Raw genomic sequence first — 21,230 nt, forward strand, 5'->3', positions numbered from 1 at the left:
ACACAATCGTTGGTTGATTATTTTGTCTACTTTTGTAAAAGGGATAGGCCTACGTCTGCTCTGCACATGATCAGTACTAAAACAAAACGCTAAACTGCATACTAACCTCAGTAGCCACACTGACAATGTCATTTTACCACTTTTAATTGAGCACATTTTTGCATCCGTAGGCTACAAGCCTAATACGGTAGTCACCTCAGATATGATCAAAGGCGCTGTAGGACTTCCGAACAGGTGTAACGCTGTCAACCAATCCAGAGGCAGATAATTGGTGAGGTGGCCTCCACCGGTCTAGTCCTGCGGGCAACGTTCAGGACAGAGCAGTTCTCCTGGTTTTCTTTTCTCTGCTCGACGACAGCGTCCAGGGTGAAACGACTACAGCTATGCGCTCTTCAAGTTGTCTGGCCCGCTGTGCGAGGGTGAAAGTATTGGACTAACTTTTTTAGTTATATTTAACGACTGGAATTTGACTCAAACTATCCTCAAAATGGTGAGTTCGTTTTCAGGCACACGACCCGTTGTTCTAATTTAGTGATGAGTCAGACTATTCCGACAGTCCACTGGACTGCACCTGTCGCTACCACAAGGTGACTGTGTCAGAGTCATTTTAAACTGTATATCGGATTGGTATTTGTCATTAATCGTTTGCCCTCTCTATACACCATAATTATCTTGACACAATTGCATAGTTTATTTCTAAATGTTAGGTGTGTTGGGTACAGTATTTCTGCTGAAGCGACAGTCGGAAGTAAGTTGTATTTCCTCGAACTGCACTCTGCGGAACAGGTTTCGTCACTTGTCGCTTGGCTGGTGACTCTGCAGCCATGGTGACAGTTGAAAGCTGGTTCAGGTGTATTTGCCTGTACATGCTCCCTGCGCCTTAGGCGTCACCCAGGTAGCAAAAATAGGTGGGTTCTTTAGGTGTTGGATTGGTTGTCTAAACATTCTGTATGTATTCAGATACACGTTCGGTTTAGGTTAAAGTGTTGGGGACAGGTTACGTTTTGTAAACATTTGTCATAGGTGTCATCAACGTTTGGTTGGATGACAGGTGTATTTTACGACGTTGGTTGGGTTTCAAACGACCAACGTTGACCAATGTTTAGCAAACGTTGGTAATAGATGTTATATGCGACCATTGCTTCAGCTAATAAAGACAGGAAATACAATATAAAACTGTTAATTACTAACCCTTGACTAACTATAATTTGATTGGTAATTATTTACATGACTGAAAAGGGGACTATTATAGATAACATTGTATTCAACTAACAAGGAAATACAATATAAACTGGTAATTACTAACTATTGATGAATTATAATTGGATTAGCAACTAGTTACATTACTATTTCCTTTTTTTATTTCCCACTGGACACATTTAATAAAATCACTGGTTACAAAATGTCCTCTTTAGTCAAAAAGCATTAGGGTCAACTCCGGGTTTGTGCTCCTTCTGTGTCTTGGGCTTCTGTCTCTTTCAGGTGCTGTGGACTGAAACAAAGTAACTGAGTGTTAACTCATCATTGTCATCACATTGTCATCACAGTCAGCTCGTGCTCTCTCACACCATTTGGACAGACGGAGCTCTTTCTGTTTATCTGCGACTCTTCTCAGATGTGTCAATTTCGAGTAACATTACAGAAGAAGATATCTAATCAAAGTTTATTTGTCACGTGTGCCGAATACAACAGGTGTAGTAGACCTTACAGTGAAATGCTTACTTACAGCCTCTAACCAATAGTGCAAAAAAGGTATTCGGTGAACAATGGGTAGGTAAAGAAATAAAACAACAGTAAAAAGACGGGCTATAAAAGTAGCGAGGCTATAACAGTATCGAGGCTACATACAGACACCGGTTAGTCAGGCTGATTGAGGTAGTATGTACATGTAGATATGGTTAAAGTGACTATGCATATGATGAACAGAGAGTAGCAGTAGCGTAAAAAGAGGTGTTGGGGGCACACAATGCAGATAGCCAGGTTAGCCAATGTGCGGGAGCACTGGTTGGTCGGCCCAATTGAGGTAGTATGTACATGAATGTATAGTTAAAGTGACTATGCATATATGATAAACGGAGAGTAGCAGCAGTGTAAAAAGAGAGGTTGGGGGCACACAATGCAAATAGTCTGGGTAGCCATTTGATTACCTGTTCAGGAGTCTTATGACTTAGGGGTAAAAACTGTTGAGAAGCCTTTTTGTCCTAGACTTGGCACTCCGGTACCTCTTGCAATGCGGTAGTAGAGAGAAGAGTCTATGACTGGGGTGGCTGGGGTCTTTGACAATTTTTAGGGCCTTCCTCTGACACCGCCTGGTGTAGAGGTCCTGGATGGAAGGCAGCTTAGCCCCAGTGATGTACTGGGCCGTACGCACAACCCTCTGTTGTGCCTTGCAGTCAGAGGGTGAGCAGTTGCCGTACCAGGCAGTGATGCAAAGTGTTGCAGCTGTAGAACCTTTTGAGGATCTCAGGACCCATGCCAAATCTTTTTAGTTTCCTGAGGGGGACTAGACTTTGTCGTGCCCTCTTCACGACTGTCTTGGTGTGTTTGGACCATTCTAGTTTGTTGTTGATGTGGACACCAATGAACTCGAAGTTACCAAGCATTAGTGTTGAAGTAAACAAACATGGCTGTACCCATAAAGTAGACCCTTCGACGGCTTAATAGGTTGTATAGTTACTAATGTATAGGTAGGCATAGCTACTGCTGTTACTTTGCTAATGTTTTGCTTCATAGATTACTGCGGTATTTAGCTAGACTAGGCTAAACATCCAGCTGTTGTATTAGCGAACTACGACGGAGTCGATCATTCAAAATAATTATTTAGAGAAATTACAATGAAGAACATTTTTATGTAAGTAAAACACTTGTTGCGTACTGTTAATGAACACAACATATCTGAGGAACTCCACCTGTCCTACCTTTGATCTGTATTTGTTGCCCCCCTCCTCTTTGTGGCATCTGCTGCAGGCCTCTGAATGAGATTGAAACACTTCCGTTTAATTATTAGTAAAGCAGCACAACATGGTATTTTAATGTAGATCTAGGACAAGGAGGCCAATGGATTCTGGGTAAATAGATGCTGGTTGTCTTCTGAGCTATAAATAATAAAGGTTCTACTAGGGTGTCTGGTGTTAATGTGTATCTACTTTGTCGTGACTCTTAAAAGAGTTAGATCTTCGAATGGCAACTTTTTTTTCTCCCTTTCATACTGAACTGTGACCACAGTCTGCTGGTCCCAATGGTCCCAATGCGCCCTATCAGCCTCCACAGTCTTCCCCACTGTGTTGAACCCATACATACTGAGATAGGATGTCGAGTAATTAAGAATTTGATTGGTATGTCTGACAGAACCAATGAAAAATATGTGCCCTACAGTAGTAGCCCTATAATACTTTAGCGGCCGGTGTTTATCTTTTTGTGTTGAAGAAGTACTTGCAGTGAGAGCATACCAATTGTTTGTGAAAATTCTCCTCTGTTGACATCCGCTTACACAGAGGCTTCAGGTCAGCCACAGAGACTAACAGTGATGGCAGAATGTCGAGGTCCTCAGCTATGGTCGATGGCCTTGTAGCATTAAGGAGCCTCAGTTGCTCTTGCTGGTTCTCAATTATGTCTAGCTTCATCAGTACCTGTGTCTGGAAGGCTTAACAAGACGACAACATTGATTAGAACGGAGACACATAATTGGGTCCTAGATCAAGCTGTTTTAGCAGAAAGGAGGGGGAGTTGCTATTTTGACAAAAGCACTGTTAAATCACAGATTAAAACATTGCAATTATCTCCTGAGACTGAACAGCACTTGTGGATGCAGATTCCTTTTGTTGGAGACCTATGAGGATTGATAGGAGGTTTAGCGTAAAGCAGTTCATTCATTCTTAACAGTGCATTGTGACATTTCAGAAAAACACAACGGTTTTGGTTGAGGGGAAAAATAGAGATGGATGTGTCGATACTGTTGGGCACTACTAAGGGAGGTTGACTGTGTTCTGTAACAGATAAATAACATTCTTACTGGATGCTACAGTTAACGCTAGTCCGCCAGTTGTTGTTTTGGCTGGTAGGCCTGTAGGAAGTTGAAGATTGGATAAAACTCCGGTATGTGAATTCTATATGCTATTACAGTCATCACCGAAGATAAATGGACTGTGACACACACTTTAGATCTGTACTAGAGGTCGACCGATTATGATTTTTCAACACCGATACCGATTATTGGAGGACCAAAAAAAACGATGCCGATTTTTTTTAATTTATTTTAAATAATGACAATTACAACAATACTGAATGAACACTTATTTTAACTTAATATAATACATCAATAAAATCAATTTAGCCTCAAGTAAATAATTAAACATGTTCAATTTGGTTTAAATAATGCAAAAACAAAGTGTTGGAGAAGAAAGTAAAAGTGCAATATGTGCTACAGTGCCTTGCGAAAGTATTCGGCCCCCTTGAACTTTGCGACCTTTTGCCACATTTCAGGCTTCAAACATAAATATATAAAACTGTATTTTTTTGTGAAGAATCAACAACAAGTGGGACACAATCATGAAGTGGAACGACATTTATTGGATATTTCAAACTTTTTTAACAAATCAAAAACTGAAAAATTGGGCGTGCAAAATTATTCGGCCCCCTTAAGTTAATTCTTTGTAGCGCCACCTTTTGCTGCGATTACAGCTGTAAGTCGCTTGGGGTATGTCTCTATCAGTTTTGCACATCGAGAGACTGAAATTATTTCCCATTCCTCCTTGCAAAACAGCTCGAGCTCAGTGAGGTTGGATGGAGAGCATTTGTGAACAGCAGTTTTCAGTTCTTTCCATAGATTCTCGATTGGATTCAGGTCTGGACTTTGACTTGGCCATTCTAACACCTGGATATGTTTATTTTTGAACCATTCCATTGTAGATTTTGCTTTATGTTTTGGATCATTGTCTTGTTGGAAGACAAATCTCCGTCCCAGTCTCAGGTCTTTTGCAGACTCCATCAGGTTTTCTTCCAGAATGGTCCTGTATTTGGCTCCATCCATCTTCCCATCAATTTTAACCATCTTCCCTGTCCCTGCTGAAGAAAAGCAGGCCCAAACCATGATGCTGCCACCACCATGTTTGACAGTGGGGATGGTGTGTTCAGCTGTGTTGCTTTTACGCCAAACATAACGTTTTGCATTGTTGCCAAAAAGTTAAATTTTGGTTTCATCTGACCAGAGCACCTTCTTCCACATGTTTGGTGTGTCTCCCAGGTGGCTTGTGGCAAACTTTAAACAACACTTTTTATGGATATCTTTTAAGAAATGGCTTTCTTCTTGCCACTCTTCCATAAAGGCCAGATTTGTGCAATATACGACTGATTGTTGTCTAATGGACAGAGTCTCCCACCTCAGCTGTAGATCTCTGCAGTTCATCCAGAGTGATCATGGGCCTCTTGGCTGCATCTCTGATCAGTCTTCTCCTTGTATGAGCTGAAAGTTTAGAGGGACGGCCAGGTCTTGGTAGATTTGCAGTGGTCTGATACTCCTTCCATTTCAATATTATCGCTTGCACAGTGCTCCTTGGGATGTTTAAAGCTTGGGAAATCTTTTTGTTTCCAAATCCGGCTTTAAACTTCTTCACAACAGTATCTCGGACCTGCCTGGTGTGTTCCTTGTTCTTCATGATGCTCTCTGCGCTTTTAACGGACCTCTGAGACTATCACAGTGCAGGTGCATTTATACGGAGACTTGATTACGCACAGGTGGATTGTATTTATCAACATTGGATCATTCAGAGATCCTCACTGAACTTCTGGAGAGAGTTTGCTGCACTGAAAGTAAAGGGGCTGAATAATTTTGCACGCCCAATTTTTCAGTTTTTGATTTGTTAAAAAAGTTTGAAATATCCAATAAATGTCGTTCCACTTCATGATTGTGTCCCACTTGTTGTTGATTCTTCACAAAAAAATACAGTTTTATATCTTTATGTTTGAAGCCTGAAATGTGGCAAAAGGTCGCAAAGTTCAAGGGGGACGAATACTTTCGCAAGGCACTGTATGTAAGAAAGCTAACGTTTCAGTTCCTTGCTCAGAACATGAGAACATATGTTCCTTTTTCGTGGTTCCTTTTAACATGAGTCTTCAATATTCCCAGGTAAGAAGTTTTAGTTTGTAGTTATTATAGGACTATTTACCTCTATACCATTTGTATTTCATTAACCTTTGATTATTGGATGTTCTTATAGGCACTTTAGTATTGCCAGTGTAACAGTATAGCTTCTGTCCCTCTCCTCGCTCCTCCCTGGGCTCAAACCAGCAACACAACGACAACAGCCATCATCGAAGCAGCGTTACCCATGCAGAGCAAGGGGAACAACCACTAGAAGGCTCAGAGCGAGTGACATTTGAAACTCTATTAGCGCGCGCTAACTAGCTAGCCATTTCACTTCGGTAACACCAGCCTCATCTCTTGAGCTGATAGGCTTGAAGTCATAAACAGCAGCAATGCTTGACGCACAAGGAAGAGCTGCTGGCAAAACGCACAAAAGTGCTGTTTGAATGAATGTTTACACGCCTGCTTCTGCCTACCACCGCTCAGTCAGATACTTAGATACTTGTATGCTCAGTCAGATTATATGCAACGCAGGACACGCTAGATAATATCTAGTAATATATCATCAACCATGTGTAGTTAACTAGTGATTATGATTGATTGTTTTTTATAAGATAAGTTTAATGCTAGCTAGCAACTTACCTTGGCTTAGGCAGTCTCCTTGTGGAGTGCAACGAGAGAGGCAGGTCGTTATTGCGTTGGACTAGTTAATTGTAAGGTTGCAAGATTGGCTCCCCCGAGCTGACAAGGTGAAAATCTGTCGTTCTGCCCCTGAACAAGGCAGTTAACCCATTGTTCCTAGGCGTCATTGAAAATAAGAATGTGTTCTTAACTGACTTGCCTAGTTAAATAAAGGTATAAAAAAATAAATCGGCGCCCAAAAATACAGATTTCCAATTGTTACGAAAACTTGAAATCAGCCATTCCGATTAATCGGTTGACCTCTAATCTGTACTTCTCCACCTCAGATTTTAAATTAATGTGACGGCTTAATTTGATGATATTCTATATACACTGTGGCCATGAGTATGTGGACACCTGGCCATCACACCTATATGAGCTTGTTGGACATCCCATTCCAAAACCATGGGCATTAATATGGAGTCGGGCCCCCCTTTGTGGCCATGACAGCTGCCACTCTTCTGGGGAGGCTTTCCACAAGATTTTGGAGTGTGTCTGTGCGACACAGTCATGCTGGAACAGGAAAGGGCCTTCCCCAAACTGTTTCCACAAAGTTGGAAGCACCCAATTTGTCTAAAATGTATTTGTATCCTGTAGCATTAAAATGACCCTTCACTGGAGCTAAAGGCTCAGCTGGATTTATGCACCAGTTAGCAATGGGTGTTTCTGAAATACCTGAACTCAATAATTAGTAGGGGTGTCCACATACTTTTGGACATAGTGTATGCCACTGTCCAAAATGTTGGTAACTCTTTGTAGGCCTTTCCTTTTCGCGGGATATCTTTTGGGTACTTACAAATCATAAGAAGCATGATTTAATTTATTTTTTGCATTGGCCAAAAATTCTGTTCATTGTGAAATCATAAATAATTTTTCCATATAAGACACTTTGTCCTGATATCTGGGCGGTAGGGGTAAACACAGTTTTCTCTGGAATGCATAAAGAACTCATCTATATCAGCTGTTGGGTACAAAACAGAAAACATGTCATAAGCATCGGATCTACACATATGTTAATATACTCAGTGTATAATCAATTTACTGCTGCATGTATTGGTCGTGTCACTGAGATGATATATATATATATATCTCTCAGTGACACGACCAATATATATATATATATATATATATACATACACACACACACACACACACACACAGTGGCTAGTGGGGTGCTTAGTTGAGTAATTGGGTGGGTTAATTAATTTCAATAATTCAGATAATCGCCTTGTGTTAGCTGACTGGAGGAGGAAGACTCTTACGAAGAGTAAGTTACCAAGGGCTACAGCTGGCTGGTTGGCAGGCTGTAACTGGAGACCGAGAACAGAGATTGCCATGTTTCAAAGCAAACTGACTTGATTTAAGTTACGTTGAAACATCTGTGTCAGTGAACACACCCGGAGCTTGGCTTGAGAAATGCAGGAGAATGATGATTCGAGTAACGTTACGGCTGGTCAGCCGGCTGGTTAACTCGGAGAACGGTAAAGTCAGTGTTAATAAGACTAGTTGACTAACGTTAGTCAATTTAGCTAGTGTTACGTTAAGTGAGTCAACGGAGTTAGGTAAACTTAAGTTAAGTTAATGTTAGCTAGCTAACTCCAAGCATTCAGTTGTTTAATAATCGAACATCAACACTGATGACATAAAATATAATGTTACATGTTATCACATACAAATGACCCGACGACGTTACTGTGTTATGTATTAATAACATTTAGACTACGTTACCCAGCAGGCTATTCGGATGGTTAAATAATGGCTAAACATGGAGTTTTTTAGCTGAAGTATATGTTCGTTAAAAGTAGTTAAACCTACGCCCCAGTTTGTCATTATATAAGGAACAAACCTAAGTTACTGCAGTGAATACGCTCAAGTGACTGTGAAAAAAGAGCGTCTTTTTGGCACTCAAGTGGTCGGGCGTATCGGCATTCCGCAAACAGTACCAAATCCCCACCTACTGGCTATGTTGGAATAGGTTTCAAATACATTCATTTTGAAACCTTCTGACAACGTTTAGAAACATTGGCCAAGAATTCCCTTTCATATGTGTCAAACAGTGCCAAATCTCAACCTATAGGCAACTTTGGAATATGTTTCAAATATGTTTATTTGGGAATGTTGGGAGAACATTGTTACGTTTTGTTTTTGCAACACCAATATACAACCTAAGTCCAAAGTTGGTTTCGGTTCCAGGAACGTTTTGTGCTACTTGGGAGTAGCCTATTTGGGACTCTGCACAAAGTATCTGCCGTGACATTTCAATGTCTCTGAATATACAGTATCTCCAAATGAACATTTAGAAAGGTATGGCGTTTTCATTGTAGAAAACCTTGCTTTTCTGAGTAAACTTTTGGGAATATATTAATTGTATATACTGTCTGTCCTTCCTTGTCAAATCAAAGAATCCCTCAAAAGTCCCTGAAATATGAATATTTTATTTTACCTTTCATTGACATCTCTGCAGTGCAAGGTTGAGAAAACATTTACTCTGTGAAATTAACTTGAACTTTATTTTGTATTCTGTACGAACTCTGTTCTTGTCAGACCAAAGAATGGATCAAATGTCCCTGAATATAAATGGCTTTGCTGGTGCTGCCAGGTGGCTCACTTAAACAGTTGACAATAATACACATTGCCCAGATATTCAAGTCAACAAATGCAGGAAAATGAAACCAGAGAGCCTTTTGCCCTAGTCACTCAGGTCCTAAAACAAAGATCACGTTGGACATCTAGCTGAACAAAACAAGGAAATGTACTCTCTAAACAGTACGAATACATCTCCTCAACTCTTTTGGGAAACAACGCCATAGCATCAAACAAAAGAGGTTGGGTCTATCTGCTTACTTTTTAAAATGTTTTTATTTAACTAGGAAAGACAGTTTCAAGAAGAAATTCTTATTTTACAATGACCTTCCCCTATTCCGGATGACGCTGGGCCAATTGTGCGCCGCCCTATGGAACTCCCGATCATGAACGGTTGTGATACAGCCCAGGATCAAACCAGGGTCTGTAGTGATGCCTCTAGCACTGCTTACCTCCACACCACCCCCCCCCCCCCCCTCTTTTTCTGTCATCTCAGGTTGAGGTACCTTTTATCCCTCCCCCTCTTTCTCTTTCTGCCTTTTTCTCAATTTCTCTTCCCTTTGTCTTGTTAGGTTAGTAAATTAACATCTTCACTGGACTGCCTCAGCCCTTGGGGTGCCCTTTTGCCCTCCTTTGTTAAAAAAAAAAAAAAAAAAAAAGGCCTTTTATTTGGTGTTTTTTATTTTTTTACTGATCTTATTTTATTTTTGGTCTCTTCTCACTTGTAGCTTTTAAATGCAACAAATTGCCTATCAAACTAGATAATTTCTCAAACTTGTGATTCTTGGGAAAAAGTCCTTTAGTGAGGCAGTGCGTTGCTGCACTCGTCTTCGTCACATGCGCGAACTGTCCACCGGCAACGAGCGGTGAGTTTGAAATGAATACTGCCAGTAGTAGGTTACTTTGGATTGCTAGCATGTGTTGTCTCCCGGTCAGGGACAGGATATTAGCTAGGATATTTGACCGAATATCCTAGCTGATTCATCTAGCCTACATTAGAGATGATCAGGTGATATAGCACACCCCATTAGTATTTCTAGCAAAGATACTTTACTAATTCCCTTTTATCTTTGGTTTTAGCTTGCTTAGCCTACAATGTGTGATGACTGTGTTTTTGCAGAAAATTAAGGCCCATGATAAAACAGAATTTGGCTACAGGAGCAGTAAGAAAGTATGAATAGAATTGAAGAAGGGGGGGCAGCACTACCAAAGGTCTATGCATGGTGCTGATAGGGCTCCAGGGAAGAGAGTTAATACAGGGGGCCTTGTATACAGCTTGAGTCAGGCGTCATTCAGTGACTCACTGTGTGTGTGTGTGATTTTCAGTTGAATACTTTTATACATATTCTTTGAAATAAACACTGATTAAGTCTGGCACTACTCATTGATAACCACTATCTGACATGACAGGGTTGATGTACTGCATGCTGTTATTGCTCAATTGTCAGTGTTTACTTGAAGGAAGGATGCATTCTCAAAATATTGGAACCCAGCATCCTTCCTGGCCTATATTTCTCTTTCTCCTCACTGCGGCTCAGTTGGTAGAGCATGGTGTTTGCAATGCCAGGATTGTGGGTTTGATTCCCTGGGCCACCCATACGTAAAATGTATGCAAGCATGACTGTAGGTCTCTTTGGATAGAAGTGTCTGCTAAATGGCATACGTTATTGTTATATTACTAACCTTGTGGTGCATCTTGTCCTGTAGATGCATTTCCTGCTGCTCTTCAGTCGCCAAGGCAAGCTCCGCCTCCAGAAGTGGTTCACGCCCATCCCTGAGCGAGAGAAGAAGAAGATCGTCAGGGACATGACCACCATGGTGTTGGGACGGAAACCACGCTCCTGCAACTTCCTGCACTGGAAAGACCTGAAGATCGTCTACAAGAAGTGAGAAGGGTAGTGTACAGGAGGGAGGGGGAGGGGAGATGAATAGCAAGCGGTGTGCTCTCCTCTCCTAAGGTTGCTTATCAGAAGACTAAAGTGGCTTCCTTCTTCATATTCAATAATCTGAACTCTAACTGTATTACTCTGTTATTCCTCTCTCGCTCACCCTCCCTCTCTCACTCTCACTCTCTCTACCGCTTTCTCTCTCTCGGTACGGTAGGTATGCCAGTCTGTATTTCTGCTGTGGTCTGGATGCTGAGGAGAATGAGCTGCTAGCCCTGGAGGTGCTGCATCGCTATGTGGAGCTGCTGGACAAGTACTTTGGCAATGTATGATTCTCTCACACAGCACTCTATTTGTGTTGATCTCTCTCTCTCTCCCCCCTCCAATTTCCTCCCCCTATTTATCTTTTTCAACAAATTGCATTGCCTGCATAGTATGTATTTAACACCGTAAACTGATTTGTGCTAGACTGGACTCTACTTCTTGAACCTTGGGTAATTTTTTCATCCTCTCCCAAGGTATGTGAGCTGGACATAATATTTAACTTTGAAAAGGCTTACTTCATCCTGGATGAGTTTCTGTTGGGGGGAGAGGTACAGGAGACATCCAAACAGGTCGTATCCCGCTCCATCGAGGCCTCAGACATGCTACAGGAGGTGAGTGAGAGACCGCGCTCAAGGTAGATGTTGCCCATGACACAGATCTAGGATCAGTGTTTTCCACTTCCAATCTTAACTGAGACTATTTGGGGGAGAATTGCAAAAACTGACCTTAGATCAGTGTCTAGAAGCAACATTGTAAATGCTTTATCTTACGGTCTGATATTGACCTGTTTTTCCACATATGATTTACCTGGTACAATTATTATAGTTACATAATAATTAACCTAATGTTTATTTAGGATTGAATGCACCATTTAGTAACAAGTAGTTACCAATTTTAATGAATTATTTAAAGTGGGTACTGAAAAGTACCTATTTTACCCTATAATTCCTTAGTAAAAACCTGATGAAAGTGGACTGTTGAAATGGTGTTAATGTCTCATGGATTGACTGTGCAGTGCTGTTGACTGACTCCTGATGAGCTCTCTTCTCCTGTCTCATAGCTAATAGGCTCCCCTACATGACCCATATTAACTGGTTTACTTATGGCCCTATTATCCTCATTCTGTCTGTCATGAGAGACTGAACCAATTTAGATTCTTCTGGCTCTCTTGTTGCTGTAGGTCTGCTTTGGCAGGAGCTGTCTACTCTCTGTACTATCCATGCAGCCTCTGTGTGGCGCTATAGGCACTAAGCGACACTCTGCATGGCCCTTTTTGGTTTTTACTTAGGGATGGGCATTTGAAAACTCGTATTCGCCATGTTATTGTGAAATGGGGAAGAAGAAGAAGTTTGCGGTATGCTATTGGTCGTTCCAATGTAACATTATTTTACCCGCACTTGACATAGTCAACAAACAATAAGTTAATCTTAGAATTTGACATTTTGTCAGCGCTTATAAATTCCACCTGCTAAATAGTTGCATTGTAAGTGTTGAACTTTTATTTGACTATTAACAAACAAATACAAACCTTGAATCGAGTACTCACGCCCATCCCTAGTTTCACTATCTGCTTGCTTAGGAAATACAACTAACATATTGATCCTAGTCTCTATTGCATGCTATCTGAACAGTTGCATCATCACTCATTTGATTCTTCATCACCTTCATCATCATTGCTTTAGGCTGAGATTGGCAACAGTGATTATGATCTGGAGCTTGGATGGCCTTGAATTTGGACAAAGGTTAGAGGCTAATGATTGTGATTCTATTAGTAGCATAGTGCCGTGTGTAAACGTTCTATGCTTATGTCTTAATGGATGTGAGCTACATACAAATATGTTATGTAGGTGTGACGGAATATTCATGACATTAAAACAAGGCTTGTTGATATGGATATCACACAATGAATTTGTCCATCTCTCCTCTCCAGACCATGGAGGAATACATGAGCAAGCCTGCGTTCTAATACTGGAACCGGGGATCTACACACACAAGAAGGAATGTGGAATACAGGACCATTCCAGAACTGGAAGTCTTCCTACTGTACAGAATCCATGGAATTACGAGTTCCAGAATTCTATTTCTATGACGGAATTTGTCTGCTGAGGTGGGCAGGATGTTTTATCCTGGATTGTTGTGTTCTAAATACGGCTTTATTTTTCCTCGTAAGATAAGGACGAGACTTTAGCTGTTATTATTGATATGATCACCCATCCCCCTGGATCCTTGAAGTAGTTACTGAAAACTAGGGTTATAACAATCCTAATATATCACCACAAAGTGCTTTTGAATCAATTCTTGATTTCTTCAATGACATGTTGTGCATGTAAGATTATATGAAAATTGAAGAAGTGCCTCTTTAGAATATGTATTTGATGTTGCGTTTTAAATGCATCTTGTAGACTAGCCTTGTTTTGTATAATCTTGGTTGGGACTAGCCTTTTTGGAAAGGGAATTATTTATCTGGGTGAATGTTACGGTTTGTTTTTTATAAAACTAATTATTGATTTTGAATGTTGATGACGTTGGAATAAAAGTGCATTTTGATACTTGAATCTTCTGGGGATTTGTATTTCTGTTATCGGCTAGACTATTTAATGTTTGTCATTATTTCACTTAAGTGCACGATGAGCATTGATAAACCAAGCACATTTATCTGTATATTTTTCATTTATAGGCTGCCACTGACACTTTAATCGTACATCTAATTCTGCTTCAACATTATTTAGGTCCAAGCTTGCTCTAGAAGGAAGAGAAGCATAAAAAGAACATGAGCTTGTGGAATCCATATATAGTTTAAGTCGGAAGGTTACATACACTTAGGTTGGAGTTGAAAAACGAGTTTTAACGACCATTCAACAAATTTATTGTTAAACTATAGTTTTGGCAAGTCGGTTCTACTTTGTGCATAACACACGTTATTTTTCCAACAATTGTTTACAGACAGATTATTTCACTTAAAATTCAGTGTATCACAATTCCAGTGGGTCAGAAGTTTACATACACTAAGTGGACTGTGCCTTTAAACAGCTTGGAAAATTATGTCATGGCTTTAGAAGCTTCTGATAGGCTAATCGACATAATTTGAGTCAATTGGAGGTGTACCTGTGGATATATTTCAAGGCCTACCTTCAAACGCAGTGCCTCTTTGCTTGACAACATGGGAAAATCAAAAGAAATCAGCCAAGACCTCGGGAAAAAAATGGTAGACCTCCACAAGTCTGGTTCATCCTTAGGAGCAATTTCCAAATGCCTGAAGGTACCACGTTGTTCTGTATAAACACCATGTGACCACGCAGCCGTCATACCGCTGAACTGAACTGAAAAGGCGTGTGCAAGCAAGGAGGCCTACAAACCAGACTCCGTTACACCAGCTCTGTCAGGAGGAATGGGACAAAATTCACCAGACTTATTGTGGGAAACTTGTGGAAGGCTACCTGAAATGTTTGACCCAAGTTAAACAATTTAATGCAATGCTACCAAATACTAATTGAGTGTGTGAACTTCTGACCCACTGGGAATGTGATGAAATAAATAAAAGCTGAAATAAATCATTCTCTCTACTATTCTGACGTTTCACATTCTTAAAATAAAGTGGTGATCCTAACTGACCTAAAACAGAATTTTTACTAGGATTAAATGTCAGGAATTGTGAAATACTGAGTTTAAATGTATTTGGTTGAGGTGTATGTAAACTTCTGACTTCAACTATATATCTAATCATCACTGTATCAATGTAGGTCTAGTGATCAGTGTATTATAAAAAGACAACAGAACGCAGCAAGAAGAAAATAATACCGCTAATGCTTTATTAGTCTCCAACTTGTCACACATTATTGAACATGTACAAAATGGTTTAGAAATTAGCATATACAGTGCCTTGCGAAAGTATTCGGCCCCCTTGAACTTTGCAACCTTTTGCCACATTTCAGGCTTCAATCATAAAGATATAAAACTGTATTTTTTTGTGAAGAATCAACAAGTGGGACACAATCATGAAGTGGAACGACATTTATTGGATATTTCAAACTTTTTTAACAAATCAAAAACTGAAAAATTGGGCGTGCAAAATTATTCAGCCCCTTTACTTTCAGTGCAGCAAACTCTCTCCAGAAGTTCAGTGAGGATCTCTGAATGATCCAATGTTGACCTAAATGACTAATGATGATAAATACAATCCACCTGTGTGTAATCAAGTCTCCGTATAAATGCACCTGCACTGTGATAGTCTCAGAGGTCCGTTAAAAGCGCAGAGAGCATCATGAAGAACAAGGAACACACCAGACAGGTCCGAGATACTGTTGTGAAGTTTAAAGCCGGATTTGGATATAAAAAGATTTCCCAAGCTTTAAACATCCCAAGGAGCACTGTGCAAGCGATAATATTGAAGTGGAAGGAATATCAGACCACTGCAAATCTACCAAGACCTGGCCGTCCCTCTAAACTTTCAGCTCATACAAGGAGAAGACTGATCAGAGATGCAGCCAAGAGGCCCATGATCACTCTGGATGAACTGCAGAGATCTACAGCTGAGGTGGGAGACTCTGTCCATAGGACAACAATCAGTTGTATATTGCACAAATCTGGCCTTTATGGAAGAGTGGCAAGAAGAAAGCTATTTCTTAAAGATATCCATTTAAAGTTTGCCACAAGCCACCTGGGAGACACACCAAACATGTGGAAGAAGGTGCTCTGGTCAGATGAAACCAAAATGTAACTTTTTGGCAACAATGCAAAACGTTATGTTTGGCGTAAAAGCAACACCCTGAACACACCATCCCCACTGTCAACCATGGTGGTGGCAGCATCATGGTTTGGGCCTGCTTTTCTTCAGCAGGGACAGGGAAGATGGTTAAAATTGATGGGAAGATGGATGGAGCCAAATACAGGACCATTCTGGAAGAAAACCTGATGGAGTCTGCAAAAGACCTGAGACTGGGACGGAGATTTGTCTTCCAACAAGACAATGATCCAAAACATAAAGCAAAATCTACAATGGAATGGTTCAAAAATAAACATATCCAGGTGTTAGAATGGCCAAGTCAAAGTCCAGACCTGAATCCAATCGAGAATCTGTGGAAAGAACTGAAAACTGCTGTTCACAAATGCTCTCCATCCAACCTCACTGAGCTCGAGCTGTTTTGCAAGGAGGAATGGGAAAAAATTTCAGTCTCTCGATGTGCAAAACTGATATAGACATACCCCAAGCGACTTAAGGCTGTAATCGCAGCAAAAGGTGGCGCTACAAAGTATTAACTTAAGGGGGCTGAATAATTTTGCACGCCCAATTTTTCAGTTTTTGATTTGTTAAAAAAGTTTGAAATATCCAATAAATGTCGTTCCACTTCATGATTGTGTCCCACTTGTTGTTGATTCTTCACAAAAAAATACAGTTTTATATCTTTATGTTTGAAGCCTGAAATGTGGCAAAAGGTTGCAAAGTTCAAGGGGGCCGAATACTTTCGCAAGGCACTGTATATACCACAACAACCCAAAGAGTCCAACAATTACAGCGCTTGCAGCATCAGGGGGTTGGAAAGCCGGATGGTGACATCTTAATCTCTAGCCTATATCAGGGAATGACATTTTCACAATGTTACAAGATTGGGAACTCACAAACCCAGATATATACACGACACACACACTGCCTCCAGCCCAGAACACTTATATACGTTATATATATATATATATATATATATATATAATATGATTTCCTTTACTATATATACACATTTTATGTAAACTTGCAGAATGGTTATTGATAGCATAAACATCATTTATTTAGTAGAGGATGTCTTAAGTCACTTGTCTTCACGGCGTAGCCTACATTCCAGCAACCGGTTTTCCTTGATGCTCCTTTTCCTCCTCCGTCTCTGGAGCTGCGGTCTCCTGTGGAACCTGATCTTTCACCTGCATCTCCGCGGGCTCCACTACCTCATTACCCTCTGAATCTCTCTTTGTCATTGTGTCTGCTTGGTCAAAGTAATCTTTCATGGCTTGTTCGTATAGCTCGTAAGGAAACTGTCCGTTCGCCTGAGATTGGGTGTTGCGTTTGCTGATCGTGCTGGGGTACTTAGTTAATATTTTGGCCGCCAGAAATGCCATCATCTCATCTTCGTCCGCCTCATCGTTGTCAGATTCTCTCTTAAAAGGCATCTTGTTGAGCTCCGACATAAATAAGTTTTCCCTTCGGCCGGATGAGGATGGGACTTTTGGAGCAGCCGCAGGAGGCGGTGCTGGTGCTGGTGCTAAAACTCTCGCCGGGGCGGGTGGTGCTGAAACTCTGGGAGGGGAAGGGGCACTCTTGAGCGGCCGCCGACTCACAGGATAGTCGTTACTGATGGTTTCCATTTCTACGATATTCAGGAAGTCTTCCTCGTCCATGTCTTCAGGAGCATTTTTGACTGGCAGTCTCCGGCTGTAGTATCTGATCTTCGGGTTGCTGCTGGTCCTGTAGCGGGGGATGGCTTGTGGGTGATGCTCTAGTTTTCTGATTTCCTCCGTGATCAGCATGTCGATAAGATCCTCAGGGGGGATGTGGAGTTTGAGGGAGATCTTTAACAGCTTGTTCAGGGCCCGGGGGTCCACCATGGGGTGACGGATTAGTCTCTTTTTTTGCTCTCCGGTTTGCCTCTTGGCTGTCTCATGTTCGCTCATTCCCAGCATCTTCAACAGGTAATAATCTACTGGTTTAGTATCTTCCTCTGGGTCCTCTTTATTCTGGCCAGCTCTGCGCTGCATCTGCATTCCGTCGTCCTTCTCTTCCTCCTCCTTGTCATAGTTCTGCTGCAGAGCCCTGTCGAACTCCTCGTGGCTCCTGTTCACCACCTCCTCAGTCTCGACATTCTCCTCTACGGGAATCCACTCCTCCCCACCCGCCACATCCTCGTAGGCCAGGTTCCTTGGACTGAATAAATCGTCATCATCGTCAAAGATTTGGCGCTTCTGGTTGTTGGAGGTGGATGGTTTCCCCAGCTCTTTGAAGATGGATCGCAGGTTGTTGAGGCTCTGAGGGGTGTATTTTTCCTTCAGGTCCTCTGTGGCGCGCTTGGGGCTGTCTCTATCTTCCTCGTCCTCGAACATCAGCGGGTACTTCTTGTGCGGCCTCGGGAAGCCACTGTAGGCAGGCGTGTTCACGGGGCTGCCTGTGTTTGCTGAGGGGTGCCTGTGCACGCGGCGGTCATTCCCCGGCACCACAAGGGCGGGTCTGGGGGGACTAGCGAGCTGTTCCTGGAGGGTCCTGAGCAAGGCTCTCACCAACTGCTCAGCCGGGATGTCCTGCTGCCTCTGGGCCGGCGGGGAGGACTGCCTTTCGGGTGTGCCTTCACCCTGGAGAGAGGTGAGCTGCAGGAGGATGCGGAACTTCTCGACCTCATCATAGTCTTTTGTTGGCTCCTCTCTCTCTTGGCCCCCGTCTGTCCGCTGTTTCAGGCTCTCGATGTACTCCAGGGCTTTGATCATGTCGGAGCTGGGCGGGTAGACGGCGGGTTGCAGTTCTTCGGCCTCCCCGCCTCTGAGCCTGTGGTGGCGAGGGCGGGACCCGCCCTGCACAGAGAATGCATGGAGGAGGAGGAAAGCGAGAACAACAGCTTTTCCTGTGGATAGTTTAAAGAGTGACAGCATCTTATTGCAGCCTAGAGAGAGAGAGAGACAAAGGGATGAGTTCAATACAATGATATGCCTGAACACAGGGGCGTCAGGCACCCATTATTTTAGAGGGGGCACAAAGTATTTGAAGATGGGGGGGTTGGAGAATTTAGCATTTTTCAACACCTGAAACAGCTCTTTCCTGCAATCTAGAGCCATAATCATTATTTTTCTGCATAGGTTATCTAAGCAGGCCTCTTTACCTGTTCAATTATCATTTTAATAAATGATGCACATTGATTTTGTAGCCCTTTCCTGCAGTCAAATTACCTAGGGTGGAATGTTATTCATTTTTTTCATAATTTTTCATAATTTCATAATTAAAAACCCGCCGAAAATCCAGTGTTTATATTTTAAACGGTTTTGTTATATTTCAGTCTTCTGTGATGTATATAAAGTGTAATATTGGGAAGCAAACTCAAAATGGAATACATTTCAACCCTATATATGACATGGTACAGGTGTCTTCTTTTTTGTAAGCCCATAACCATGTGTGTGAGGTGTATACTTTTGTTTCAAAGTAGATTTGTTTAAGACCCTGATTTAGCCCACTGCAGTCCAGTTAAGAACTGTTATGCTTTAGGAGTTTAGTACAACTACCACACTTGTATATTGTGTCACAGCCCACGAATTAAAGCATTTTTTTGTGTTTTCTGAAGTTTAGCAGCCTTGCCAGAAGGCATGCTAGCTAAGATACAGATAACTGTCAAAATAAAGGAAACACTTGAGTGTATGAGGGGAAAACAAGTGTATTGAAAGCAGGTGCTTCCACACAAGTGTGGTTCCTGAGTTAATTAAGCAATTAACATTACATCATGCTCAGTAGGGTCATGTATAAAATGCCCATTTGCTCATTATTTTGGCTACCATGGCTAGAAGAAGAGATCTCCGTGAATTTGAAAGAGTGGTCTCAAAGGAGCATAGGGGGTTTAAAGTCAGTCAGTCAGTCAGTCAGTCAGTCAGTCAGTCAGTCAGTCACCTGATCTCACTTATGGGATTCTGGAGTAGCACCTGAGATGGCGTTTTCTGCCACATCAACAGAACACCAAATTATGGAATTTCTCAGAAGAATGGTGTTATGTCCCTCCAATTGATTTCCAGATACATGTTGAATCTATGCCAAGGCACATTGAAGCTGTTCTGGTGGCACTTTATGTTGGTGTTTCCTTTATTTGGGCAGTTATCTGTACTTAGACTAGCTATTTTTACTTGATTGATAGTTTGAAATGGCTTGGTAGCTAGTTATGAGGTTGGGAGATTGGGAACCTATCTAGCTGGCTAGCTAAAGCCAACTTCATAAGGTGGCTGGTATTACAAAGAAACAACAAAACAGAGTTTTTATTTATTCATCAATAAGGAATAAATAGACTGCATAGCTTGATCAAATTAATTTACAAACATACATCCTGCAAGTCCTGCCCATCCCTAAAATCAAATCAAACGCTCCTCCACTGATGATACTGTCTGTATGCACTAGAGTATCTAACATCCTGTCTTGCATATCTTTGCTCCATGGTGCGCCTTGGAAGGAACCACTTACTAGGGAGGGTGTGCCCCCTCCGCAAAATACCAAAATAAACTGACAGATCTTTTTATAAGTAATGATGATAAAACATGGGCTTAAAAATGAAGTTTAGTAATTAATTCAACATCTGAAAACCCCCATATGGGCTGCATTTTAATTAAATGTCCCCAATGTTTGAGCAGAATCTCAGTTCATTGATAACCCATAGACTATAAGTGGATAATTATTCAATGCACAAATTATACAAAGTTGGAGAAGTGCGCTATATTTGCGAATCATTCTATTTTAAATGACTATAGCCTACATCACAGGATGAGTCACTGGCCGTTGTCAGGGCAACCTTTAGCTTGTGGCTGCCTTTCTCCAAACCTTAATCTCTATTAAAACTCATATTAATAAACCAATTTCGCGAGGGATAGAATCAAAATTACTTCACATCGCAATTTTGCCCAGTGACAAAATACATGAATAGACTATTTGACATTCATCACAACAACACACAGCTATCACTTATTCAAATAAATTCCAAGTGATTGCCGAGATCTGATAAGAGATGAGAACTTGAGGAGGAGAGATGAGGAGAGACAAAATCAAAACATGGAATGCTAGAAAGCCCACACATGAACCTACAAAACATCTTAGTCTTTGTTTGAGACATGCTACAAGTCATACGCATGAATTTTTACCTTTGGCAAGATGCTCAGACCGCAGTAGTGAACGTGTATAGTATCTCCTCCCAGTCTTAGGACGAGCGGTTCTGTTTTCAGCACCAGGACAGCTC

The 21,230-nt window shown here is 41.4% G+C and overlaps 2 protein-coding genes across 3 annotated transcripts; one reads left to right on the top strand and one right to left on the bottom strand.

Moving 5' to 3' along the window:
• Nucleotides 1-11: 11 nt before the first annotated feature.
• On the top strand, nucleotides 12-13,832 carry LOC139376357 (AP-1 complex subunit sigma-3-like). Of its 2 annotated transcripts, XM_071118792.1 has the most exons (6): nucleotides 320-490; nucleotides 11,054-11,232; nucleotides 11,450-11,558; nucleotides 11,751-11,888; nucleotides 12,960-13,019; nucleotides 13,208-13,344. In XM_071118792.1, the coding sequence occupies exons 1-5, from the start codon at nucleotides 488-490 to the stop codon at nucleotides 13,005-13,007; spliced, it is 477 nt and encodes a 158-aa protein (XP_070974893.1). In that variant the 5' UTR covers nucleotides 320-487; the 3' UTR covers nucleotides 13,008-13,019; nucleotides 13,208-13,344. The 2 variants fall into 2 exon arrangements, with proteins under 2 accessions (XP_070974894.1, XP_070974893.1); XM_071118793.1 differs by lacking the exon at nucleotides 12,960-13,019 and having other exon boundaries at nucleotides 12-490; nucleotides 13,208-13,832.
• A 3,268-nt stretch (nucleotides 13,833-17,100) lies between these two features.
• On the bottom strand, nucleotides 17,101-21,189 carry LOC139377427 (secretogranin-2b-like). The gene is made up of 2 exons (XM_071120457.1): nucleotides 21,136-21,189; nucleotides 17,101-18,911 (listed from the first exon to the last, which is right to left on the bottom strand). The coding sequence occupies exon 2, from the start codon at nucleotides 18,898-18,900 to the stop codon at nucleotides 17,101-17,103; it is 1,800 nt and encodes a 599-aa protein (XP_070976558.1). The 5' UTR covers nucleotides 18,901-18,911; nucleotides 21,136-21,189.
• Between the last annotated feature and the right edge of the window lie 41 nt (nucleotides 21,190-21,230).

Source organism: Oncorhynchus clarkii, chromosome 20 (assembly GCF_045791955.1).
Source record: "Oncorhynchus clarkii lewisi isolate Uvic-CL-2024 chromosome 20, UVic_Ocla_1.0, whole genome shotgun sequence".
Lineage (NCBI taxonomy): Eukaryota > Metazoa > Chordata > Actinopteri > Salmoniformes > Salmonidae > Oncorhynchus > Oncorhynchus clarkii.